General features: G+C 35.9%; 1 protein-coding gene across 11 annotated transcripts in view; it reads left to right on the top strand.

Annotated features, from left to right (window-relative positions):
• The window catches only part of LOC149541102 (splicing factor U2af small subunit B-like), a 53,368-nt gene extending 29,472 nt beyond the window's left edge, over window positions 1-23,896 (top strand). For 6 of the 11 annotated variants that reach the window (XM_089802093.1, XM_089802088.1, XM_089802092.1 and 3 more), the window contains exons 5-7: window positions 22,284-22,410; window positions 22,525-22,944; window positions 23,417-23,896. In XM_089802093.1, the coding sequence (XP_089658219.1) occupies window positions 22,284-22,410; window positions 22,525-22,915 (518 nt within the window). In that variant the 3' untranslated portion in view covers window positions 22,916-22,944; window positions 23,417-23,896. Of the gene's footprint in view, window positions 1-22,283; window positions 22,411-22,524; window positions 22,945-23,054 lie in introns of all 11 variants that reach the window. The other 5 variants (XM_089802099.1, XM_089802094.1, XM_089802089.1 and 2 more) reach the window with 2 other exon arrangements.
• Window positions 23,897-27,982: the final 4,086 nt, after the last annotated feature.

Below are 27,982 nucleotides of genomic sequence, written 5' to 3' on the forward strand. Positions count from 1 at the left end.
ACAAGGTAAATTTTTTTTTTTGAATGTAAATCCTACAAAACAAGCTTCAGAATGGAGACATATAAAGGGACAGAGAGAACTTTTCCTCTACAAATTTTCTTTGCAACTGTAAAAGATGAAAGTCAGATTAAGGAAACCCCAAGTCTGAAATAATGGTTACTCATGGCATTTACCAGAAACCCATAAGGAGTAAATATAATGATGGCGTCCAAAACTTACTTACAACAGGAACCAAAAGAAAAGAGGAGTTTATGATAACTTTCAGCAAAAATCACAAGCTCCAAGCGTTCAAATAAGCAAGATAAATTCATGAGTAAACTCAGCGTTCACAGTTAGCAAGAAAAAGGAAGAAGCCCTAAATCTGAAGCAAAAAACCACCAAAAGAGTAGATACGTCTTCCAAAAGAAGCAAAGAAATAACTAGTGGACGACCATTAGAGGTTACCTAATTTCATCAAATAAGAAATGAAGAAACTCACTCATAGCAAAAAACTTCAAAAAAACGTGGTATGAATGATTTTTACACATCATAAATCTGTGGCTAAAGAGAGAAGTGTTATGGCACTCACGGCTTGCAAAACCCAACAGAGAAGAAGAACCACGAAAAGGGCAGATTTGGCTTCAAAGCAGCAACAGATAACCAATCGGCTTGACTAAAAAAATGCCATATTTCATACCAGTAACCCATGAATCTCTAGGCGTCCAAACAACAAAGATCCAATAGCAAATGGTGTCCATCAGCAAGAAAAAATCGCATGACCTGCAGGCCGGCTAGGGTTTGAAAACCCTCATCTACGTTTTCTTCCCATGTTTGCTCTCACAAATGAAACATTCAAAATGACCAAATAACTCTCGTATTCCCTTTTTTATTCGTTCCTTAATTGTCTTCTATAAGATTTCGGGTCCATGAATAATAAGGACGTTTTATGTTTTATTAAAATAATAATATAGATTTTAGTCTTTTAATATCTATGTTATTATTTTAATAAACTTATTATTATTGCATTTCATTTAAAATTGTAAATGTTATTATTTTTAGTTGATAAATTATAAATCAACTATTTAATGATAATAATTTTATAATGCAATTAAATAATAAGTTTAAAAGGGAAGAGTGAGTTAAAAAAGAGTTTGCATTGTAATTTTAAGTTCAACTTGAAGTGTCAGCCAGTCGAGAGGGAGTTTACGCTTTTAATGCCAAATTTCAAGGGGGAGCCTCAGTTGCTATTTTTAGAAGCCTAGTTCAAACTCAGGAGTTTGGAGTCCATTATGGAGCTATTTGTGGCAGTTTTGGGTCTTTTTTAGACTTTTTATATGCATGGATGGTCGAGACTCAGTTTGAGATATATTTTTGAAGCTGTTAAAGGTTCTTGATAAACAGTTAACTCATTATTTCGACCCAGAGTTCCTGATTTTATCGAAGGTGGTATTGTTTTTGGAGATTGTTATATACCCCTCTTGTTTTTCAAGAAAGGGTTCAGTTTTTGAGAGAAGGGGGATGCTTATGTGATTTTGTCCTTGATATCTTTTTCTTCATTATTCTGAGCTATTATGCAGAGATATTGTTATTTGGGCCTTTGATTGGAATATAATTTTCATTGGAATCAGGTTTGGAGTAAAGGACTTGGTTGTATGCTTTGAGGTGATTGACGTTATTCAATTGTGTTTTGTTGATAGACCTTCTGAATTATGTCTTGTCTTGCATCTTCCTTATCTGATATCTGTTTCATAGGTTTTGAGTTGTGTCTTCATTATTGATATATTCGATTGTGATTAGTTTCCTTTCGTATATTTTCAAATTCTAACCTTCTCTTAAAATATTGATATGAAATAGTAGTATTTCCAAGCTAAGGTTTTGTGATTATCTGTCAAAACTTTCATTGTGTTCTCAAGTATAACAGGATTTTGCATTATCAATTCTGGTGTATCCCCTTATTTTTATCTTTTAGCTTTTCATGTTCAAGTTTTTCTTTTTACCCTTTTCCATACAAGTTTTCATGTCTCCATTAGCATAAGTAAGGTATCAAATATATCAGATAGGAACCGGCCTAGAATTCGAAGGTTCAACCAGGTCATAGGTTACCCACAACTTTTGGTTGATCCAATGTTTCTCCAAAATTGCTGAGGGTTTTAGGACTTAACGCAAATTAGGGTGTAGATTTTGGAGATAACAATTACATATGGCAACTCAAATATGCTATTTGATCTTGTCTTATAGTCACTTATAGAAATTATATTGTTAAGTTTGATATAGGCCTTAATTGTATGCAATGAAATATATGATAATGTTGCTTATAGCGTTAAGAATGCTGTCTCAGGTATGATCCGTTAATTCACAATTTCTGATATAGTAACATTACTTACAGAAATATAGTTGCTATCTACGATTTGGAGTATAAAATGGCAACCATAAATTCGATGTAGTTTTTGTTGGGTACGATTCTTCCTTGGAATCAACGTGACTTTCTTTGTTTGTACTAGATGTGCTTGCAATCGGTAATAGTCTAATAAGCAGATGCTCAAAGAGTAGATCCTTATGTATATAAAAAGGGTTTCCAATTCAATGATGCTCTTGGTATGCCGCGATGAGACTTTTCTTAGGAAGAACCAATATTGAAAATGTGTAAAGAAGAATGACCTCTGCTGGAAGACTTAAGACGTCTAGTGATTGTATCATACTCTTTGGCAAATTGGATGATTCCTTATGGATTATAGATTCCAACTTCTATTCCTTGTGTATGCCATTGTTGACGAGATTGTTGAGTGTGCATAGACTAGGACTTGCTATTTGATCATTCACCAACTGTGTAGTTTATTTCTTATTTTCTGATTGTCTATTTTTGTTGATGGTCTATCCTATTATTGTTATTGCTGAGTGTACAAATTTAATTTCTTTCGTTCTACTTCTGTTATTCTCCTCCAAATATAAATGTTTTGTCGTAGCTCCTTGGTCTATCGTGTTTCAACAGTAAGTTTTCTATTATATTGTCCTTTGTAAGTTCTCCCTCCCATTCCTTTATCCATCTGGTCTTATTATTTGGTGAAGATAGAAATGTAATTTTTTATTTGTTTTATTATTTGATTGATGCCCTTAGATGCCTCTCCCATATTCAATTCTAACATGCTTATATATGTCGAGGAAGGGTTGCTTTCGTCCTAGTTGTGACTCCTGGTCACTAAATATTATATATGTTATGTTTTAGGTTTTATATATATATATATATACATATTATGATATTTCATATCAAGTAATTTTATTTTAATATGTTATTATAATATTTATACCATATAAGATATGTGATTTTGCACTTAATATCATTCATACAAATTCATAAGGTTTTATGACATTCGTATTAACTTATTTGAAATATTATAGATTATATGATTAAAACCTATTCAATTTGTGTGTCATTGTATCAATTATTTATTATATTGCATAGCATTAATTATATTAATTATTGTGTTGATAGATGTCTCATTGTAGTCTTAATATATTATCCTATTTATTGGATGTAATTATTAGGATATGTATTAATAGCATATAATCATTTATTAATCATATGTCCTAGTCATTTTATTTCACTTAGATCTTTCAGTTCTCCTTCTATTTGATTTGAACATTGAGGAGAGTAATATCATGATTATTATAAATAGTTGAATATTTATGCCATTTGGGTTTGTGCTTGTATAGAGGTAAGTTCTTGCCAAAACCCTAGTTGGAAATTGTAGCATTCATGAGAAATCTGATCAAATTTAGCTTTTTCTTCCAAACCTAAAACTAGGTATAAACATTGCAAACAAGATGTGTGATTTTGAAAAGCCAAACATAAAAAATATGTCAAAAACATTTTAGAAACTTGTGGGGAAATTGATTCTCTTTAGGAAACTATATATGATTTGAAAAATTTGTAAACAAAAGCTTGAATCCTGCACTTTTGCATTGGAGCTTAGTCAAATTTTGGAGATTATTCGAAAAAAAAGAAAATACAAAAACCTCTAAGTTGAACTCTAAAAATTCCTTTGTCGTTCAGAACTTTGAAATTCCATAAAGTAAGGAAGTATTAATATCCATGATTTTTTAAGAATTTTCAAGAAGCCTGAAATTAAAGGAGGAAACCATATAGAAATCTACAATAGTCAAAACCCCTAAAAATTTCTTGATCTTTTAAGTTCGATAAGTATAGGTGAAGTGATCAATGAGGTCGAAACGAGAAATAGAGAAAAATAAAATTCTCAACAAGGTTTGAATCTCCCTCAACTTACCTTATATCTTAGGTACAGTCATGACTGGTTTGGTTTGGGTTATGATTGCATACCCTTGACAACCTTTCTCTTTCATGTTTATTAAGAACTCCTTTCCTCCAACTATTATGACAGTAGACCTAACTTGTTTGTTTGAACTCTCATCTTGTAAAAGTGTCAATGTGAATGATACTCATCTTTTTCGATCATAGAGGTGTTGTTCTTCCCATCATGTTTTGCCTTTCTATTGTATTGCTAGGGTCTTCCTAGTAGCAAGTGACATACATCCATTGGGGTGATATCACACAAGAATTTGTCCTTGATTCCCCATATGTTAAACTCAACTGATTATTGCTCATTTACTAGGACTTGTTGACACTTGTTCAACAAGGATACCTTATTGGGAGTGGGATGTGGGATCTTTTTCATTTTTAACTTTTCAGCCATCTCCAAAGAAACTAAATTAGTAGTGGAGCCTGAACCAACAACTACCACACATACATTTCCTTGCGATTTGCAGTTGGTCCTAACAAGGACTTCCTCTGGGGAGGCTCTTTAGTGGTTGGCGCCTTAATGAGTGCCATCATCAGATTTCTCTAGTCTCAAGGGCAGCATGTTGAGAAGGTGAATTCATACTTTGAGAATCTTCCTCTTGCATCACTTGTGTCCTTTTACTGCATGTGAACTTGAAGTTCGCTTGTCTAGGCACTTTCATGCCAGATGACCTTTGACATTGCCTTGTTACTCACCACTTTGTTTATTGTGACTGCTTGATTCTTGTTGCTGCCTTTGTGATTGTTCTCTTCCTCCAAAATGGCCCATTTTCTTTGAAGTTCTTTCCTCTACCTCTACCTTGCCACTCTTATCTCCCTCTGACCTGCTCTTTAGACTTGACAGCCAACTTGTAACATTTCTCTAGTGTCCTTGGTGTTATCATATTTAGTTCATCTTGTATGATGTACCACAAGGCATTGAGATACCTTGCCACCTTTTCTTCATCCTCTTTTTGATGTCTTGTCCTTATGAGTAATTGTAGAATTCTTCTATGTAGACTTGCACATGCATGTTGTTTTGCTTTAGATTTTGCAACCTCTTATACAATTGGATATTAGTCATTTAGTAGGAACTACTCCTTGATCTTTGCCACCATCTTATGCCAAGAGGTTATCTTGGTGCTTTCCTTTCTTGTTCTCTCACTTTGCACAAAATCCCATCAGAGCAAAGCACTTTCAATCTTGACTTTGTCACCTTCACCTTCTGATCCTCTTGCACTTCTTCACATTTAAGTGATTATCCAACGCTCCTATCCAATCTAGGATTTCTTCTCCATCTAGCCTTCCAATACATGGGTAAGTTTACTTTGGCCTTGTGATTAGTTGGTTTGACTGCTTTTAGGAGCCTTTCCATCTTTGTATTTTCAAGATTCATCTCCTCCTCTTGAGGGTTTTTATCCTCTTCCTCTTCAGTACACTTCTGCTCCTTTGATTTGTTTTTAGTGCTACATGTTGACACACCTTCATCGACATCATCTTCCTAGCAAGGGCTGCACTTCCCGATGGAGGCATTGTCTCTCCAAAACAACAATCAAATTTGGCTTCTACTGATCAGACCTAGGCTCTGATACCAATTGATGCAGAGGTAAGGTGGCCATTGGGCAATCGATATCATATTTTACAAGAAGAAGGGAAACAGTCCTTCTGCAAACTCCAACACTATCATATTTGACAAGATACCTTTATAAGGCTAGGTCTTTGATACATCATGATTGCAGAGACACATGGATTCATATCAGTTTGAGCTCTTTACAATGGATCTATGCTTCTACAAGGCTACAAGCACCTATAATGCTTCAATACTTCACAATCTTCATACTGACATTGGAGATGCCTTCAATCAAGTAGACATGGTATTCAGATCCACAATAACCATTAAGAATTCTGGCCACTCAATTTGCTTGGCAATTCACACAAGCAGGCCTAATTCCTTCTAGACCTCTTAAGTGACAAATCTGGCTGTAGCTCTTGACATGGATTGGATCTCCTCAAGATGAGCAAAGTTTTGAATACCATTTTGTGGATTATTCAACATATCAAAAACTTAGCTAGGGGTACTTTGGACCAACATGACAGTTTTTGCAAGATTTTAGCAACATCAAACAATTGACCAAAATGGACTTCCTTATACAATAATTGTCTGTTTGTTTGCTGGAATGAAATATTACCAGAATTGTCAAATTCTTGAATTTGACAATTCTGGAAGTTTCAGACCCGGAAAACAATTTTGGGAATATGGCTGGGACTGCTTGGTTCACCTGGAATTCATAATGAGAAGTTAAATTTTTTGTGTTTGGTTTCCAATTTTTGGAATAGGAATACCACCTGAATAAGCGTGTCTAAAACTCCATGATTGTCGTGCTTGGAAACTGGTAGGGTGAGTATACATTCGAAAAATGGAAAAGAAGAGTTGGGGGGGAATGGTCACAGGCATAGCTGACACCGATTACTAGACCACAATGACAGCATTACATATAGGGACTTTGTCTTCCTTCCCCTTGGAAAGTACCAGCTCTTGTTTGTAGATATCAAGTAAAGCACTGGATTACAATGCCCTGACAGATATGTTTGCAAAATGTGGAAAAATGGCAGAGAGGGGACAGTGAACTAGTTTCTAAATCATAAATCTTGTGTAGGGATGGAAGCTTGAACAGGGATCTGTATCAAGCTGGTTTGATGAAATGGGTTTTAATTTTTTTTTTAGCAAATGTATTTGGCAGGTGTCAAGCCAGATTGAACATTGTTGACAATTCCTCATACTGCATGTTCAAATGGGAGCTTTGCAAAGCAGTTTATGGTCACCCATCAATTTGCATGGGAAAAATGGAGTTTTAAAACAGGATCCACACACTAAAATAGTTTTAAAAGTTGCAGCATTTGCCAGGCATTGGTACGATGTTTGTCAATTTTGGGAGTTTCTCACACAGGAACAGAATCTTCATCAAAGCAATTTGGGAGTTTCTCACACATGATCAGAATCTCTATAGATATGTTTGCACAATGTGTGAGAACCAAAGTAGCATGTTTATTTAGCGCCATCAGACAGAATATAGACATTTCAACCAAATCAAAGATGAGAGAAGCTTACTTCGCAGCTTTCTCGTGAAAAAGCTAACCCACCGTTCTCCTGGTGAGAATGAAACCAATGAAACCCTGTGAGAATGAAACCATTCGCCAATGAGAAATGATAGGATAGTAGGCGGATTTGAAATATTGAAAAATATCATTTACGCCCAATTCTTATTTAAGTGGAATTGGAATTCATTTTCCAATTCCACCTATTTAGGTGGAAGATTCAAATGCTGGTTTTGGGGGTAAATAGGGGAATTAGCAAATCCCTATTCCATTTTCATTTTTTGAACACAAACATCGGGAATCTAAATTCTGGGATTTGACAATCCAAATTCCACTCTAATTCCAGAAAACAAATGGTCCCTAATTGGATTCAACCAAGTACAAAATGGCCCAAAGGACCTTAGTCTAAGAACAAGACATAAAAACAAAACAATTTTGAGAAGATTGCCTCACGGAGGCATGCATAATATTAGGTGTCCCTGCACTAGATTGCATGAGAATAGAGGGAACAAACATGTGTCCAGGAGGGATGTTTTACTTTCCTAGAAGCAATTGTTACAACAGTTGATGAAAAAGAGAAAATTGTTATTGACATATTCAAAAGTCAAATGAATAATGACTTTTTCCAATGATAAGGTTTCTCTTTCTCAGAATGAATGCAACAGATTTTAAGAAATCTACTACTAAGTTGACATCTATAGGATACAAGATGAGAGTTACACTCATGCGATTAAGGAGGATCTCAAAAATACTATTTCAAGATTCCTAAGATATGAACAAAGGAGAAGAATGCTGGACACCCGGTGTTTGAAGATGATTTGATGTAATCGAGGTGCTTACCAATTTTTAAGATTGAAGTTGCAGCTTTTTGGTCTTGACTATTTTCTTCATTGCGTTCCATTCTAGTTTTGTCTTTTTTGGTGGTTGCAACAAATTGCATTCAAAAACGGTCTTAAGCTGACCTGTGATTTTGCATCAAGTTTTGGTCTTTGGTAAAGATAAATCTTGGCCGTTATATGGCATTAAATCTGGGCCTGCCATTTGAAAAATAAAATCTATAGAAGGCCTTTGCCTCTCTCATTGCAAACAGGAATTGGAAATTGTTGCCGAGGGAGTGCCAAAGTTAATAGAAAAGTTCATTGTTGTTAGGATGGTTTGTTGCTTCTCAAAAACATTTCAAATACCATGAATATTTGTTGAGATTGATACTTGGTCACCTACTAGTTTCATACAATTTGGTGCTTGTTGATTGTAAGTTTAAGTGTATGATTAGTCTAAACGCCCTTTTTAATGAATTGAAGTTCAATCATTTGTTAATCTGCATTATTAGATGGTTTAATGAATGTGTAGTGTTCTGAATATCTGAAGCTTTCCTTTGAAGAATGTATGTAAGAATTTGCCTTAGGGCAAAATAACAACAAGATCAAGAAGCTCAAACACTAGCACAATATGGACCAATAATGGATGATCAGAATAACAATAATGAGAATATCATATGTACATACACACTAGAAGTGCCTGTATATATAAAGACCTTTAGAATGACTAGGAGTTAGCAAAGTGATAAGCCTCACAACTAAGCATATGTCCACCAAGAGTGGATTATCCTCTATTGAGCACAGAAGTTAGTGCAATGATGAGAGGATAAGCTTAACATAGGTGTATCTCGTAAATAGATATTGTAGACACCATGTGCTTAATTAGAATATGAACAACTGTGTTGTCTACATGACAACTTAGATGATTATGCAAACTCTTGTGTTGTCAACAAGACAACTCATATAACTAAGCATACTCCTAGGTGTTTATATGATAAATAATAAAATAATGCATTTAACCTAAGTAAACTTAAGTAAAGTGTAATAATAATTAATTATTTAAACTAACACCCCTCCCACCCCCTCAAGTGCAACTTAGGGGAATGCACTTAAGCTCACAAAAACTATAATGAGAATGCATAATGGGTCCCAGCTACTAGGCCATGTTAGGTACCCATGTACAAATACAATGCTCTACATATAATGCGATGCAATGCAGTCTCTCTGAAAACATAGAAAGAGGGGAAACATCATGGGAAAATCCCTCCCCCAAAAAGAGAGACAAGTACATTAAAGAAGATGAGAGAGAAAATGACCTTATGAAGGAAAAGATCTCTCCCATAAGAAAGAAGAGAGGAGTCAAGGTATTCCCCTTTTTGAAACATCCCACACCCCCAAGGGATCTTGCAACTGAAGATACTTGACCTCAGTGAAGGGTTTGGTGAAGATATCTGCAACTTGCTCTGTTGTAGGACAATACTGCAATGCAATGACCTACTCATGTATCAACTCTTTGATGTAGTGCATATGAACCTCAATATGTTTGGTCAGCTGATGCTAAATTGGATGTTTTGAGATCTCAATAGCACTCTGATTATCACAATGTATGACTGTAGGTTTCTCCTTCGGAATATGTGGTAACCAAATAGCTTTTATAGCCGTAGCGATAGCTCTTCAATACTCAGCCTTAGTGGAAGAAAGAGCAATAGTATTTTTCTTCGTACTCTGCCACCTAAAGTAGACTTGTGAGAATCAAGATCCCTTGCATAGTCTGAGTTTGTATAACCAACCAATTGAAGTCCAGTACCTACCGCATAGGGTATCCCATGTGTATGTGTACCCTGTATGTAGTGCAAGATGTGTTTGGCAACCTTCCAATGAAGCTCATGTGGCTCTTGCATGAAGCGAGAAGCCATGCAAAACTGCAAAAGCTATGTCAGGGCATGTATATGTCAAGTAAATGAGACTCCCAACCAACTGCTTGTACAATGTAGCATCAACAAGTGGAGTGGAACACTTCGTCTCTAACTTAACACTTGAGAGAAAGGGAGTAGGTGTAGGCTTGCAGTCATTCATGCGAAATTGAGAAAGTAGATCAAGAGCATACTTGGGTTGAGAAAGTGTGATCCCAGCTAAAGACTGTGTGATCTCAATACCAAGGAAATAATGAACTAAAACCAAGTCTGTCATAGCAAATTTGTTCTGCAAAGAAGTCTTGACACTGACAATGATGGATGAAGTACTTCCTGTAATGATCAAGTCATCTACATAAAGCACGAGTATCAAGTGTGAGTCATCCCTTTGAAAAATGTAGACATTCAAATTTGAATGACACCTGGTGAATCTTGCTGAGAGTAGGAAGGAATCCTTCTTGACATACCAAGCTCGAGGAGCCTGCTTAAGGCCATAGATAGGCTTCTTCAACTTGCAAACCAAAGTAGAATCCTGAATGAAACCCTGTGGCTGCTCCATATAAATCTCCTCAAGAAGATCACCATTCAAGAATGCACTCTTCACATCCATCTGATGAACAACCCAACCATGAGCTGCAGCAATAGCTAGTGTCAAACGAATGGAGTTCATCTTTGCTACCGGTGCAAAGGTCTCAGTATAGTCAATACCAGGAACCTGTGAGAAACCTTTAGCAACAAATCTAGCCTTATACTTATCCACACTTCCAATCGTTGCGAACTTGGTCCAATAGAGCCACTTACATTGAACCCACTTTCTTCCCTTAGGAAGAGGAACTAAGTCCCAAGTGTTGTTTTTCATTAAAGAGTTATATTCTTCCTCCATGGCCTTGTCCCATTCAAGAACCCTTGATGCTTCCTTAAATGACTGGGGATCAGAAGCAATGGCAATATAAGCATGTGGAAATGATTTGTGTTGTGACCTTGTCCTCCTAGTATCTGAAGGATTCCCCACCAATGAATTTGCTGAATCAAGTGTTTGTTGTGCCCAACGAGGTCTAGTGGAAGAAGAAGGAATATCCTCAATTGTTTGTGGACCCTGCGAAGGTGGTGTCCTGTGAGTCAAAGTTGAAGGAATATCATCCTCCAAGTCACTATCATCAGTATCATCACTTTCAATGACGGATGAAGAAGGGAGTTGAAGGAGCCAAACTTGGACAAGTTTCTTCAAAGTGAACACTCCTTTCAAAGAAGACTTCATGTGTCTCTGGATCCATGAGTTTGTATGCCTTAAAATGGTTAGGATATCCAACAAATATACAAGGTTTACTTTGAGGTTCCAATGCCTTCTATCTTTGTTGAGGTATCCTTGCCCATGTTGGACAACCAAAAACCTTGAAGTGTTTTACACTTAGTTTTCTTCCACACCAAGCCTCAAAAGGTGTAATTCCATCTAAGGCCTTATGGGGACTTTTGTTTTGGATGTAATTGGCACAACACAAGGCTTCTGCCCAAAAAACTTGATCTAGAGACTTATGTTGTAGCATACAAGTGGTCATCTCCTTAAGGGTTCTATTCTTTTGTTCAACAACACCATTTTGTTGTGGAGTCTATGTAACTGAATGTTGAAGATCAATACCCTCATGAGTACAAAAGTCTATAAGCCTTGAGTTCACATATTCCCTTCCATTCTCTGTTCGAAGAATCTTGATGGCTTTCCCTGATTGCTTCTCAACTTCAGCTTTGAAGGTGATAAACTTGTCAAACACTTCACTCTTATGAGCAAGAAAGAAGACCCAAGTGTAGTGTGAAAAGTCATCAATGAAGGTGAGAACATAGCGAGCCTTTCCAAATCATGGTACTGGAAATGGGCCAACTACATCACTATGAGCCAATTCAAGAACAACAGTAGCTCTCCAAGACTTCCCCTTGTCAAACTACTCTTTGGGATGCTTGCCTGCTTTACAACCTTTACATACACCCTCTGAATACTTGACTTGAGGTAGACCAATGACCATATCCTTGTTGCTAAGTTTTTGAAGGTGGCGGTAATTGAGATGTCCAAACCTCTCATGCCATAGTTTACTTTGTGAATTTGAGTGGGTCAACAAGGCAAGGGAAGTGGACTTAGGCACAAAATGAGAAAAATAATAAAGTCTTGTCTCATGATTAGCCTTTCTAATTGCCACTATAGCATCATCCTTTAGATTTTTCACCACAACTGAATCAGGAAGGAACTCCACTTTGTAGCCACATTCATAGTGAGTTATTTGGTAGATTGAAAGAAGGTTGGTGCTAAGGTTAGGAACATGAAGAACATCCTTGAAGACTCTATTGTCCAACTCAACATTCCCTTTTCCTTCAACTTCCACTTGTGTGTCATTTCCCACATAGATGTAAGGTACATTTGATGGTTTCAAAGAGGAAAAATGCTCCATTGAAGCACCCATATGATGTGTAGCTCCTGAATCAAGAATCCATTCCTTAGAATTGTTTGTACTTGCTACCAAAGCTTGTCCTTTACCTTTTGAAGTGGTTGAAGAACCCTTATCCTTATAGGCATTTGGTACATCAATTTTATGTTTCCTCATTAAGTTTAGCAACTCATCAATCTGCTTATCCTTACACTCATGTTCATCATGACCATTCTTCTTACAATAGGCACAAGTTTTCTTCTCCCTTCTGTTGAAGTTGTTCCCCTTATTGTTTTTGGAAAAGACTTGCCTTGTTGTGTAGAAGATTGTTGTGTGAAGGAAGATTGTTGCGTAGAGGAAGATTGTTGTGTATCATCTTGTAGCTTAGCCTTCCATTGCTTTTGCTTCTTGTTGTAATTTTCACCACTTGGATTCCCTTGATTAGCTACCAAGGCTTTGGTCTTGGAAGACTTGAGAATTCCCATACTCGCTAACTTTTCATGTTCTAAGACCAACATTCCTGAAAATGACTCAAATGAAGGCTTAGTTAAGGCACTACCCATTGTTAACTTGTGAGTATTATAATTGGAAACAAAAGCTGCATATTCAGGAGGAAGATGAGTTATCACATGTTTGATCAACTTTCCATCCTTGATGGGTTCACCACAATCTTTAAGTTGTGCCCTATACATGTCTACTTGGGTAAGATAGTCTTTGATGGTGTCAAAATTCTTAGGATCCAATTTGAGAAGATTTTCCTCAATGGTGTAGGCTATAGATGAATAGTCTTTGATGGTGTCGAAATTCCTAGGATCCAATTTGAGAAGATTGTCCTCAGTGGTGTAGGCCATATCTTCATCTACTACCCCATACAATGCTTCAAGTTTATTCCAGACTTCTATTGGATTGTTAAGGTTCTTGATGTGATATTTGATAGGATCTGAGATATTCTTTAACAAGGTTCCTAGAGCCATTTCTTGTTTTGATGCCCAATCTTCTTTACGAGACTCATGAGCATCATCATCAGGTTTCTTGGTTACACTAGTTACATAATGCAGTAACCCTTTTTCAACCAGTGGTTCCTTTATTTTTTCTTTCCAAGTAGCATAATTATGTGGTATTAACTTAGAAAAAGAACCCATAATGCAAAAGAAAGAGCACAATATCAAGGAGACACAAGAACACAAGACACCCCCGCCACCCCCCACTTTTCATTCAATCAAAGAACCACCCCCCCAAATGAATGCTTTGGGCACTTTATATGTAGTGCGTGTACAATAGGCCACTTGACAAAATGGACAAAAGTGGTCTTCTGATTTTGCTGTTTACAACCTCCTCTTGGAGTTCAAATTTGGTACTTAGCAATGTGGCTCAGATATATAACAATTTTGAAGTTTAATCAAAGCAATACAATGCAAAAAAAGGACCTATTTTTGAAAGTGGTATTTTTGTCCACACAAGCCTATAATGTGATTGTAGATTTGGAAAGTAGACGAAAAATTATGTACTTTCAAAAAAATGGAACTTGAAAATGTGTCCAGATGAACCTGTACAGAGCATTTGAAGTTGCAAAAAACAGGATTGGACAACTACAGTTGCCAAAAATTGATTTTTCTGACAAATCCGTACCCCAAAACCAAAAAATAATAGCACCACTGAAAAATTAGGAAATTCTAGCCCAAATAAAAAAAAATTGCACCTAATTTGGAGTCCGGATGACTGAGATATGGCCTCCCGAAGTTGGACTGTCAAATCAAAACTGCATATGGTGAGGGGTCTGCAGAGGAAAGCACTGTGTTAAATTTGACATCCAAACAACCGTCACAATAGTGTAATTCCACCTTGTGACGGTCAAACGACCATCAAATTTAAGACCGTGAAATGATGTCAGTGAAAAAGGGCTCGTCTAGCTTATGTGGCAGTACAAGTTGTGCTGACTGGGCAGGTACGAACAATTGACGTGTCGTTGACTGGGTAGGGTACGTGGCAACGATGACATGAATGCTAACTGTACTGGCAGATGCCATGGAGCCCGACGGAGGAAATCAGTGGTGGCCGAAAAAGAAACAACCAGCAGTTGTTGGTGAGAGGGCAGCCACGCGAGATCTCGTCGTCGGGAGTTGGTCACCGACAGAATATGTCGTCGGTGGGTGTGGTGGGATATTAATCCCACATGCACCATGAATTGGATTGCCGAGCTGTTTAAATGAAAGGATCCGTAGTATGTGAAGTGGCTTACAGGTAGCTGGGAATGGTTTTGGTCACTGGTCTATGTGTTGAGATGCTGCTGGAATGTTTGTAACCGTTGGTTTGTGAGGAATAATCCGGCCGCGGTTGGAGGATGAGTTGGATACGCAGAGAATTAATGCTAATAGTGGGTTGTCGGGATTTGATCGCCCAGTTTGCTTGCAATAAATGCTCCTATACAGGCCTAACAGTAGATCCCAAAAAAAAAAAATTGCAGAAAAATTGTAGATTTGGAAAAAATACAGACGCAAATTGAAAAAAAAAAAGATCTGAAAATCAATTGCATAGATCTAATTAGATCATACCAATTTCGCAAATCGGGCCTTTGGGTTCCGGTTTGCAAAATTTTGTTGCCTCAATTTTGACTATAGTCTAGGGTAAGCAAATTTATAGTCAAAATTCACCAAATTGAAGCTTCAGATGCAATGGTGAAGTCCGCTTTGGCTCTAGACGCTCCCAATAATTGCAAATACTCCGGATTTGAATTGAGGTCCTCCGAGAGGTGAAGCAAAAATGGTCTCCAATGGCTATGTGAAGAGAAAATCCCTTGCTTTGATACCTTGTAAGAATTTGCCTTAGGGCAAAATAACACCAAGATCAAGAAGCTCAAACACTAGCACAATATGGACCAATAATGGATGATCACAATAACAATAATGAGAATATCATATGTACATACACACTAGACGTGTCTGTATATAAAGACCTCTAAAATGACTAGGAGTTAGCAAAGTGATAAGCCTCACAACTAAGCACATGTCCACCAAGAGTGGATTATCCTCCATTGAGCACAAATGTTAGTGCGATGATGGGAGGATAAACTTAACATAGGTGTATTTCGTAAAGAAATGTTGTAGACACCATGTGCTTAATTAGAGTGCGAACAACTGTGTTGTCTACTTGACAACTCAGAGGATTATGCAAACTCCTTTGTTGTCAATAAGACAACTCATATAACTACGCATACTCCTAGGTGTCTATATGATAAATAATAAAATAATGCATTTAATCTAAGTAAACTTAAGTAAAGTGTAATAATAATTAATTATTTACACTAACAATGTACCTATTTCTTTTAGCCAAATATTGAACTGGTGAAATAAAATCTGGCTAATAATTTGGGATTTATCTATCAGTCTCAACAAGTTGTCATTTAGGTTTAGTTTAGCTGTCTAAACTCCACCCTTTTGAAATATGTTTTAAGCCAAATTAAAGTAATTTGAAATCTTGTAGGAACAAAATTCCAGCTTGCTAGTGTCAAGCCTTTGTGATACCAACAACCCACATACATTCTTTGAGTTATATGAAGCATAGTCAAGACCTGACTGAGAAAACCTTGGAGTGATTGTATCCGAGTCAAATAGGATTTTCTTTTCAGAGAATAGGATACCTAATGTATTTTATGTCGGAGAGTTCAAAATATTTGTCAACACCTTGGTACACACTTTTTTGATATAATCAATTTTGATACCTATTTTTTGTGGCATGTGGTCGATTGAGTGGATATACAAGGTGACCAGAAGACGTGTGAGTAATGTTCTTCAACCAAAAAATTAGTTTATCTACAATCTTTGATGTTCATTATGATTTGAACAATATTCTTAGGCCCCACTTCTTTAATTGCTTGACAAAGAATATTGGCAATAGATAAATGATCCTTCACTTCCTCTAGCACTCTTTAATCTTTAGGATGGAACACAAAAAACATTGATAAAGAGTATTCTGACACGATTGTATCCAAAAACAAGTTTTGAACTTCAAACACCCTTTTTACAATCTATTATCTTTGTAAAGAAAATATAAATTTAAATAATGAGAATGAGAAAACATTTCTTAACTTCTTAAAGAAGAAAACATAAACTTTATTTTTTGAAAACAAAATAAAAATTAGTAACATGAAACATATCTATGAAATATTCAGTAAATGTCATTTCTTCATTTATCTTCTGAACTTGTTGTTGGACTCTAATTGGTTGTTGGACTCTGATTGGCTACTCGGTAGGGTATGAATCTTGCGCTGAATAGTCCTAGGGATTGATGGTCTAGATGAAAAAGAATAAAATATGAATAAAAATGAATTAATTGAAATACCTTAGGGATGGGGTTCTCTAGATGTGGCCCCACTGGTTCAAAGCTCCAGTCAAAAGCGATAATACCGACCAAAAAAAAATCCTCTGAACTCTAATTTTGAAAATGTTTTGAAGATTTGTGCCATATAGTTGTTACTAATGAACATTTGGACCTCTCTAGCCTTAGCATATTGTTGTTTGATCCATTCAATTTTTGTGCCATTTTTTTGTGGCGTGAGGTTGAGTTAGTGGACCATTCAAGGTGACCAAAAGATGTGAGAAATACTCTTCAACCAAAAATCTAGTTGCTCTACAATCTTTGATGTCGTTCAGTATGATTTGAAATTGTTTCTAGGCCCCACCATTAATGGCTTGATAAAGAATATTGGCAACACATGCACAAACCTTCACTTCTCTAGCACTCTTTAATCTTGATGATGGATCATAGGGTGATCCAAAACGTTGTTAATTAGAATTCCAACACAATTGTATTCAAAACAAGTTTTTGAACAACTTTCATATCCCCTTTACAATCTATTACTTTAAATAATTAAAATATAAATTAAAGTAAAAGAGTGAAAAAATGTTGTTAACTTCTTAAAGAAGTAAATATATAGTTTATTTTTTGAAAACAAAATTAAAATTAGTAACATGCAACATATCTATGAAAATATTTAATAAATTATTGATAACAGACTTCCACAATCCATGTTATGTTCATGCTTCTAGTAAGATTGTGTGTAATTTTTTAGCACCAATGATTTGATTCATAGTCAATGATCCATCATCAGGGTGAGAGAGCTCAGAATGTGAAAATGTTATTTTCAGATCATATTTAATAAATGCCATTTCTTCAGTTATCTTCAAAACTTAATTCTGAAAATGTTTTGAATGCGTTGTACCATATGGTTTTTGATAATGAACATATGGATCTCATAGTCTTGGCATGTTGTTGTTCCATCCAATCAATTTTGTGCCAATTTTTTGTGGCATGAGGTTGAGTAAGGGTACTATTCAAGGTGATCAAAAGATATGTTGTAATGGTTTTCAACCTATAAACTGTTATGATAAATCAATGTTGTTTTAAACAAAGGTGATAAAAACTCCTTATAAAGATTTACATAGATGATGTTTCTAAAAGAAACAACTGTGAATTGGAGGCGGAAATAGAAACTACCTAATAAACTAAAGATTAACTAAGATGACAATCAGAAACATATTATAATATTCTAATGCCCTCCCTTAATGATCATTGTTTAACTACTGTTTTTTGGTCACAATTTTTTCAAAACATTTAGCTACTGCTAGGACCCTCCTGTTGGCAATGGGCTAGCATCCTTTGCAAGGTTCTTGACATGGCTCAACCGTCTCCTGTGGTTCTATTAGACTATTGGTTGTATCGGGCATTAACAAGTTGATCTTTTGGTGCAACGACAACTTTGGACTTTCTAACAATTGGTATTAGAGTTTGGTCATAGGTTTGAATCCTGCAAGCCACAACGAGTGACGCTGGGAGGGGGATTGTTGGTAGTGGGCCAACATCCTTCGCAGGGTTCGTGACATGGCTTAATTGCCTCTTGTGGTTCTATAAGACTATTGGTTGTATCGGGCATTAACAGGTCGATCTTTTGGTGCAACGACAACTCTGAACTTTCTAACACCCTCTTGGATTTGCAAAATGTTAATGACCAAGAAGTCAAAATCTGTCTAGAAAAGAACATAAGAGACAAGAGCTTGCCACTACCTTTTCCATTGTGATGACTCTATCACTAACCCTCCTAGAATCAGCAAAACATTTGATCATAAATCATCTCAAAACATCCAACCTGATGTTGGATAGCGAAGTTGCTCTTCCTTAGAGACAAAGACAAAGATTGAGAACAACTAGCACGATTTTGAGGAAAAATCGTCAAACCCTTTAAACTTTGCAAATGAACATTATGTTCCAAAATAAACTACAGAAAGCCATGATTATTTAGGAGTAAACTTGGAAAAACTAGACAATAGATTTTGAGACATGGATTAGAGAATACAAAGCTTTGTTTTTGAGGAAAAAATGGTAAAACCCAATAGATAATTTTTGGGGGAAAAATTAGTAAAACACATCAGAATTTATCGAGGAAAAATTATAAACCCACTAGATAATTTGAGGAAAAAATTATAAAGCAAACGTTCATGTGCCAAAACACAATCTTCGCATGGTAAAACAATACATGTAAGGAACATGCAAGTAGATGCAATACTAAAAAATTAGAGACTTTTGCTCAAACCAAGAAATTACACAATCAAAACTCTCAACCAAGCTCGTGATTTTCAACAAATATCTTTGAAGAACCACTAAATTTTCATAAAATACCTCCAACAAAAAAAATTAATAAAGGAAAAAATTCCAATTAAAAAGAAGCCCAAAGTTTTCTTCAAAATTCACCAAATTTTATGAAACCCCATTCACACGCTTTGAGACCATGTTATGGTAAATTGGTGGTGGCGTTGTATTATGCAATGGAGATGAAAATTCCTTCTTAAAATTGAAAAAGATGATGTTCATTATGATTTGAACAATATTTCGAGGCCTTCCCTTCAATGGCTTGACAAAGAATATTGACAAATGTGTGATCCCTCACTTCCTCTAGCACTGATTCATCTTGATGATGGATTGTGGAGTGTGACAAGTGACATTGATGAAAAAAACTTATAACACAATCAGATCTAGAAACATGAACCACCACCATCTCCCCTTCACAATAGTTACCTTCACAATTTGTTACTTTCCAGACAGAGAAATTTAAATAAAAATAATTAAAAGGAAGAAAACATAAGCTTAATATAAAACAAAACTAAAATTAATAACATGAAACATATTTTTGATTTTTTAATAAATATTATTGCTGTATTTGTTTTTAAGAACTCGATTTTTGAGTTTTATAAATATGCCATGTGATGTATGGTTGTTAGTGATGAACATTTGAATCTTTTAGCCATGGTATATACCTAAGTTCCCTGGGGACGTGTGCCCTCCAAAAAAGCCAGTGTTTCGGGAATGGGGACGTCCTCGTCCCAGGTACTTCATTGGGGAGTTGCATCTGTCCCCAATTTTTTAACAGACAAAAAACTAAAAAAAGTAAACAGAAATGTCACTTTTGCGTCCCCCCTGTCCCCAATCCCCAAAATCGGCAAAAAAAATTGCAGTCCTGGAAACCCGTCCCACTGTCCCCGTCCCAGAAACTCAGGGGAACATAGGTATATACTAGTTGGATTCAATCAATTTGAAATATTGTTTGCTCTGCTCTATTGAAACTTATGCAACATGTATTGATACATTTTTAAGAAATCGGTAACAGCAATAATTATCTAATATTCTTGATTCCAGACTATTGGAAAAGGAAAGAAACTAATCACTGATTTGTGAGTTTGCAGAGGGACTCTAGAAATTTATTTCATGAATAGAATTTTGCAACATTCAGATTCGTAAACAGGCGTACCACCAGCATGGGACTGATTGCTGTCACTGGATTTGTCTGGGAGACTGTGGAAGGATAGCTGAGTGCTGCGATTTAAATTTACAGTTTTGTACACTGAGATTGATGAAAACCACCATGATTGCTGTCATAAGACCCTTAAACTGCTTCTAAGCTATCAACTACACATATTTGCAACCAATCCTGCTGAGGCTTGAAACTCTGAGTCTGAATTGATTGCATACTAATTCTTCTGGGGTTTTCTCCACAAGAAACCTTTTACTGGGTTTGCAGCCTGTTAAAAGCAAGGCTGGAGGATATCTTGCAGAGAAAACAATTTCATAAAATGTATAATAATAATCTAATTGCCATCGGTTTCCTTTGTAAAGACCCTCCTCTCCAAAAGCAGTGAATTCCTCCATAAATCCTGGTTTTTAGGTGACTTGTCTTAAGTGCTAATATTACCATTTAATAAAAATCCTTCCATGCATAATTTGCTAAGTAAAATAATATATAAATTAAAAATGGCCCCACATCCATGACTGAAAATAATGAACTTAAGGTGTGGCCCCATATTGAATAATTTAAAGAATATTTACTGGAACTTTAGCTTTGTGGCCTCTTTTTAATTAATCATTTTTTACCCTTATTAATTCCTTGGCCCCATAAGGGGGACATTGCACAAGGTTTGGTGCCAATTTTTCCCAGCATGAACTTGGACTTGACTGTAAAGTGACCAAAAGATGTGTGAGAAATGCTCTTTCAACCTGGAAAGTCGTTGCTCTAATATCTTTAATATTTGAACAATATTGTTGGGGCCCACTTCTTCAGTGGCTCGGCAAGTAATATCGGCAACAAAGGCACCATCCAGAACCTCCCCTCAACAGTCTATTAATCAAGAAAACAAAAGTGCAGGGAAAAATTTAGTCCCTTTTTCAAAAATATTTCTCTGTGGTCATTTTTGTAGTGAAAGGGCTCTTGCACATGTAGAAATAGCAAATCAATCACTTTGGAAACTTCACTAATCAATGCTCACCTCTATTTGTGCAGTGACTAGCAAGAATCAAAACATAGCAAAAATGAATGACTTCTGTGTTTTGCATTCATATTTTCTTCCAATTGCCTTGGAATGAAGTTTTTAGGGTTAGGGATTTACTCGTGTCAGAGTCAATAATCTTAAAAAATAAAGAAAGCCAGAAGTTTTATAGAAGCATGGCAATGTTGTGGATTTTCAGTGGGTTCATCCATGATCAACCACAAACAAAAGTGAGTTCCTTGGATGCACCTGTCTACACTGCAGTATCTGGTATTTGGATTGATCTCGAACAGATCAACTCCAACAATGCATTTCCTGCTCTGCTTGCCCTGTTTTGTTGTTTGAAAAAGAGGAATGTCCGCTGATTCTGAGTCCTTTCAACAGAGGCTTAAAAACTATTTTGATAAAAAAATTGCCCATCAAAGATGAATTTGATTAAAAATATTAAAAAATGGCATGTTTTAATGATTTTTTTGTAAATCTTTGTGATTATGGGGAGATAAATAAGTCAGTAGACAAATGTTTACTGCGACTTGTTATTTGTAAAACATTGCAGCTTTGTATGGGAAAAAATGTCAAGAACTTTGTTATCTAATTTTTAATTTTTTTTTATGATTTTTCTGTGATACATGCTATTTGATAATCTAAACTTCTATACAATCACACAGACCAGATTCAAGTAAACCTTCTATCTTCTCACATCAGCCTTCTACCCCTAATGTGTGTGACAAAGTTTGGGTTGATAATGAAATAGTGATCGCATCATAAAATATGAGAGCTAAATGTTCATAGATTGGTCTGCTGTATTGGATTTTGATTATGCACTTATTTATTTGTTATATTGGCTTGAAGTTGTATAGATTAATGACTTTGTGACTTATCAGCCTATTCGATTATAAATGAGATAATTGGAAGGCTTTTGTATTGGTAATTAATTTTTCTGTTTCTTGCATGACTCTCAGGACGACCAATCATAGTTGATTTCTCTCCTGTTACAGACTTTCGTGAAGCTACTTGTAGGCAATATGAAGAGAATACATGCAACCGTGGCGGATATTGTAACTTCATGCACCTTAAGAAGATTGGCAGGTAATTGTAACTTCATGCAAGTGTGATCTTTTATAACATGTAGCTTCTAATTATTTGCTCCGCAGAGCTCTTATCCCATGGGGTATTGATTTTTTATTTCTTTGTTCCATATAGAGAGTTGCGGAGACAACTTTTTGGGAGGTATAGAAGATATTACAGTCACAGTAGAAGTCGTAGTATAAGTAATAGCCCTACAAGGTCCATGGAGCGACATCGTGTCTATGATGATCGCCCTCACGGTGGTCGAGGTCATGGTAGGAGATATGATGACAGAGATTATCATGATGACTGCCATGGTCGTAGGCCACGGAGCAGAAGTCCAGGTCATAGGCGAGGCCGGAGCAGGAGTCGCAGCCCCAGGAGGAACAGAAGTCCAATCCGAGAAGGAAGTGCTGAGAGAAGAGCCAAAATTGAACAGTGGAACAGAGAAAGAGAACAGGTTGCATCTGAAAATGCTAATGTGTCATCACAGAGTGCAGCTGGATACTCATACCAGCCTGGTTAGGGCTATTAGCTACAGCAACCCACTATTTGGTTTGTCCCATATCTCATCACAAATCTCATTTGTTCCTTGGCCGGTGCAAAGGTTGTCTTTCTGCAGTAGTTTTGTAAGACTAGCTTACAAGTCATTTTACACTGTGCAGGTGGTGTGCAGGTTCATGATTATGTTCTTCCAATCAAAAAGCCTTTCCATTTTTTTTGTGTCAGATGATATAGTTGCAAGATATCTTTGTGTGTCATGCATTTTGCTTGTTCAGCTAGGTCCACCTCTAATGTGTCTTTTCACGTGTTTTAGGATTCATTAGATGTGCTACCATTTTGTGTTTTATTTCTTTCTAGATTTCTAAAATAAGAGTGGGCTCTGTATTTTGTCTGTGGTGCTCGCTTAGTTGAGTTTCATAAGAAATGTGATCTCACAGTCTTGTATGAGGTTTTGCAGGTTCAGGATCCCTGCTTCTCAGGATGGAGTTAAAGCTTATGCAGCTCATGTAAAATTTGTGTACAGGTGCATTTGCTGCTGGTGCAATGCAGATGAATCATTGGAAGGCGTTCTCCAAAAGTTGTGGAGCTATGTTTTGGGATAAAATATGGAGCCTATAATGTTGTTGACATTTGCTGGTCTTGCAGAGGGCGTCCTCCCTTTGGTAGAATCATGTTCTGCAGGCACAGGTCCCTTTAATCTGTAGGATTTTGCAGGGTTTAGGAATGTAGTATCTTTTTTCCTCAAAGAGGTTTTGCAGGTACAGAAATTTAAAATTGTTGCAGCAGCATAACAATGTAGGTTCTGAATCTCACAAAATTCAAACATTGTTCTGATTACTAAGCCTTATCTTGTTTTATTTTGTGAACCACCGACACAACATTAGATAGAGTGTGAAGTTGCTTGATAAATGGTCCGCTAGACATTATTTGTATAAAGTGTTTTGCTGGTATTCAAAATCAAACCAACGTTAGGACAATATATTGAATTGTAACTTTTTGTCTATTGTTAAAAGTTTGTGAAATGCAGCGTGATAATTTTTAATGTTAGGTTTATTCTTGTGGAATTTGGTTATTCTTTCTGATTGTCTATCACACATGCTCTTTAGATTACTGCTCGACTATACCATGTATCCTAATGATTTATTTTGTAATGAGTTATGGGTGATATGATAGTTTAAGCCGGTTAACGCATTTTTAAAAAGTTTACATGGTCCTATTTGGTTGGTGTGTCCACTAGTTTTTTCTATGATCACGTTTGGAAGTGTTCATGGGTACGTTTGTTACGTGTGCGATGCAAACATCCACGTGGAAAGGTGATCATAAGTAGAATTGTTGTCAGAAATATGTGTTTGTGGGGTTGTGGGGGGGTGTGGTGGGGTTTGGATGGACGTTGTTTTTTCATGTATTACTGGTCTGTTCTCAAGAATTATTTATAGGTTTTTTTTTTTTCCATACAAGCAATGGTTGGATTATGACATTAATATTTGGGTCCGACTATGATATTATTATTATGCCCACCATAGAGTATATATTATAATGTCTCATTTTGTTTTTTAATTTAGCAGAAGATAAACACAAAATTGACCAAGTTTTAAGCTGTTTTGCAATCATTAGGCTTTTTGAAATTTACAACTCTTTATGTGGCAATTTCACGACACATTCGTTCCAATCGGGACCCAAAATTTGTATGTATCGTTTAAAGAAAGGCCTCTGGAATTCTACGCAAATTGGGTATAATCCAATTTGTCAGATATATTGCATCGATTATAAATTCCCTTCTAACATTTAGAAAATTTAGAAAATTGGTGCCCAGCTGAAATTGTGCGAGAGAAAAATATATGATTTGAGACAGTATCCTATGTTGGACAATATTGCATAAATGACCTGTATTGGGAAAAAGAAAGGATTCTGTAAATGCACTTAAATATACATAACACGTATACTGACATTTCTGACCCAGAAAGTGAAAAGTTGTGCAGATCTTTTATTGAGAATGAGGATTATGCGAATACGCTTATATATTGTATAGCTTTGCCTAAATCTATACTTGGATTGTTGTATGCTCACGTGTAGAGCTTTGCAATTCAAGCCATTAAGGTCTTTCCTAAATAGACAATCTGTCCACTGGCATATCTTTCAATAAGTCTAGTAGAGGAATTTAGTTTAATTTAAGAAGAATCGATAAGATTTAATTGTGCTGTTATTGTATGAACTGTTTTAGATAAAAGCAGCAGCAAGAGGGTGCTGGTACAATTAGGGTCTTGCTGCTGGTACAATTAGGGCATTAGAAGCACATTAACAACATATTAATTGCATTCGAAGTGTAAGAGTTAAGATTTCTCAGAACAATCCTACTACTAGCAACTATTAGTTTTTGAAAAGTACTGAGCGTCCACATTTTAACTAAAGCAACCATCGTAAAATCAAACATAATATTACAAAAGTTTTAACACCACATAGAAATGAGACAATGACATGCCACGTAGGGCAAGAGTTCAAACTTAAAACTGCGACCATAAGCAAAAGTGGCATAGCCCGGTAGACAAATCAAGCATAATAGTACACATTTAGAAGCCACGTGTGCAATAGAGAAGCAACACTGACCATGGATGTGAAGGCCTTCATAATCCAGTACTTGAGTTCATGGCACATCCCTCAAAAGCGGTGTGGAAACAAAACCAGATTAACTAGAAAATGGGCTCAAGTAGAATGATCCAAAGTAGTCGTAGCATCATCTACCTTAAAAAAATGATCAAGAAAAAATGACCCAGAGAGGTTTCATAAGTGTATTGAAGGAAATTGTTTAGAGTTTGGCATAAAGGGAGTGATTCAACCAAATCTACAACTCGTTCAAAATCAAATCACGGTCTTCAAAAGACAAAAATAAAGCAATAAAAACCTCTTTTGATCAGGGTTGCCAAGAATAAGTTACCCAATAATGCAAATCAAGAAGACAGGGCCAAAGACTAGCAAATTCGTAGACCAATCCATGATGTTGTTAAATTCCACATTGTGAACCACATCTGGGCCATAGATGAACATAGGGAGGCTTTAGCATAAGTAATAGATTCGTTGGTGTGGGCATAACTCTTTCCACCATAAGTAATAGTTTTTGGAGGGGGAACCCCATCCTTAAGAACTCGAGGACTAGATCCACAAGTGCTAAGAGCAAAGATGATAGTATTCAACCCAAGTTCTTGTACACCAACATGCAAACTAGGAGGGCCAAAGGTGCCTAGGTTAGAACTCCCAAGTACAAGACACCCATAGATTGCAAGCCAGATTATCCCAATGCACAAACTCCCACATACAAATACACCGCCCAGGGGAACTATTAATGGAAGAGTTAACAAGAATAATGCCCCATCCACTACAAGAACAGTGGCAACAAACATGGGTGGAAGCAATGCCTATTTGAAGAGTGACGATAAACAATCCAACGAATAAACCTGTCGGCGCTACAAGAAACTTGAAGACTCCTTCATTGAACACCACAATACATACATGAAAGCTATTATTTGAAATGGTTGAGTGGAAAGAGCCTTTGGGAGCCATCATGTTATTGCTTTGTATTGTCATTATAGAAACATTATCTTATTATTTTGGTGCATACTCCTTTTTGATTTGATTTTTTCCACTTATCTTAAGCCTTTTAACAAGTGACTTTGACCTCTATATTTTATATTTAGCATTATGGGCTCTTTCTAACATTGGTAAAGCTTAATCCTTCTATGGCTTCCTTTGTCTTATCATAGACCATAACTAGTGCCATGAAGCTCTCTATGTCCAAAATATTCAAAACCTTGATATGTAGGGAGATATAAAAAATAGCCTCAGATACATGAAGATAACCAAGCACCCAAATTTCTTCTTGTAGAAGGGTTGGACTTGCAAACAACAATAGGTTTGTCATGGAATGTCTTCTTGTCAAGCTTTGAAGTAGTTATGGTTAATTGTCTATAATGTTTTTGTTTTCTTTTGTCTTTAATCAAATTTTTGTAGGATTTCAACCTTTAAGCCAACTCTCATTCCAATGTTCATGACTTTTGGATCACATGCTTCAACCGAACTCGAGGCTGTTTATGCAAGACCATAAGTGTCCATTCACGTGTTAATGAAGCCCTTAGGGTGCTCAACATTTATCTTCCAAACCTCCAAAATATTTCAAAAATCCTAAATAAATATTGAGAGAAACTTTGAATAATGAAATGAATTGATTCAAAATCACATATAAATATCTAATGCTCGTTTGCCCATAAACTAACTAAAGCTATTCAATATTATGTTGGATGGGATACAAATCTAAATTTATGTTAGGTAGATTGGTTTTTAATATTTTGGGTGGGATGCTTTTTAAAATATAAAATGTCCCATTTGTTTCCATTTCTACCTAGTCTTCCATTTTCTTTTTGCCTAGCCTATGTTTCATATGGGGATGGATGTTATCTGCTACTCCCATGTCATGATCGTAAGACATAATCTTATGATGCTAACTAAGCTCCATACATAATGTACTAAAGACAACTTTTTAATTTTTTCTTTTCCAAATTAACAAAAATATACCAATTTTGTGTAATTACAACACATGGGATACAAATCATGAAGAACAAATCGTTGAAAATTTCAGAAAATTCATTGTGTTTTGTGTTTGTTCAAATTTGGTTAAAGGTGCATTTTGTAAGCAACATAGTTGTGTCCAATCTTACCATGTCATTTTTGGCTAAATATTTACACAATAAGCTTTAGGCATTAACACAAATAGAACAATATTATTGGACTAAGAGTGATTAGTTCTTAATTTAACTTCATGACAAGATTTGTTCTATAATCAATTTATTCAAAACCATTTGATTCAATTATGCAGAAATAAATTTATAGTCCCATCAATGTCCATAGAGAAAATTCTTTATTTGCTCATAGCTTCCTAAGAAGCGTAGTCTATTTCAAAATTGCTATTCTAACACCATTTATAATAGATACAATAAATAACATACAAAAATACTAGAATTTGAAATTTGGCATGTCCCATTGTTAGCATCATCATATGTTGTGAATGTGTTGACAACTAGCCATAAAAGGATCATAATCT

Source organism: Cupressus sempervirens, chromosome 9 (genome assembly GCF_028749045.1).
Source record: "Cupressus sempervirens isolate cs-2001-9-10 chromosome 9, ASM2874904v1, whole genome shotgun sequence".
Taxonomy (NCBI): domain Eukaryota; kingdom Viridiplantae; phylum Streptophyta; class Pinopsida; order Cupressales; family Cupressaceae; genus Cupressus; species Cupressus sempervirens.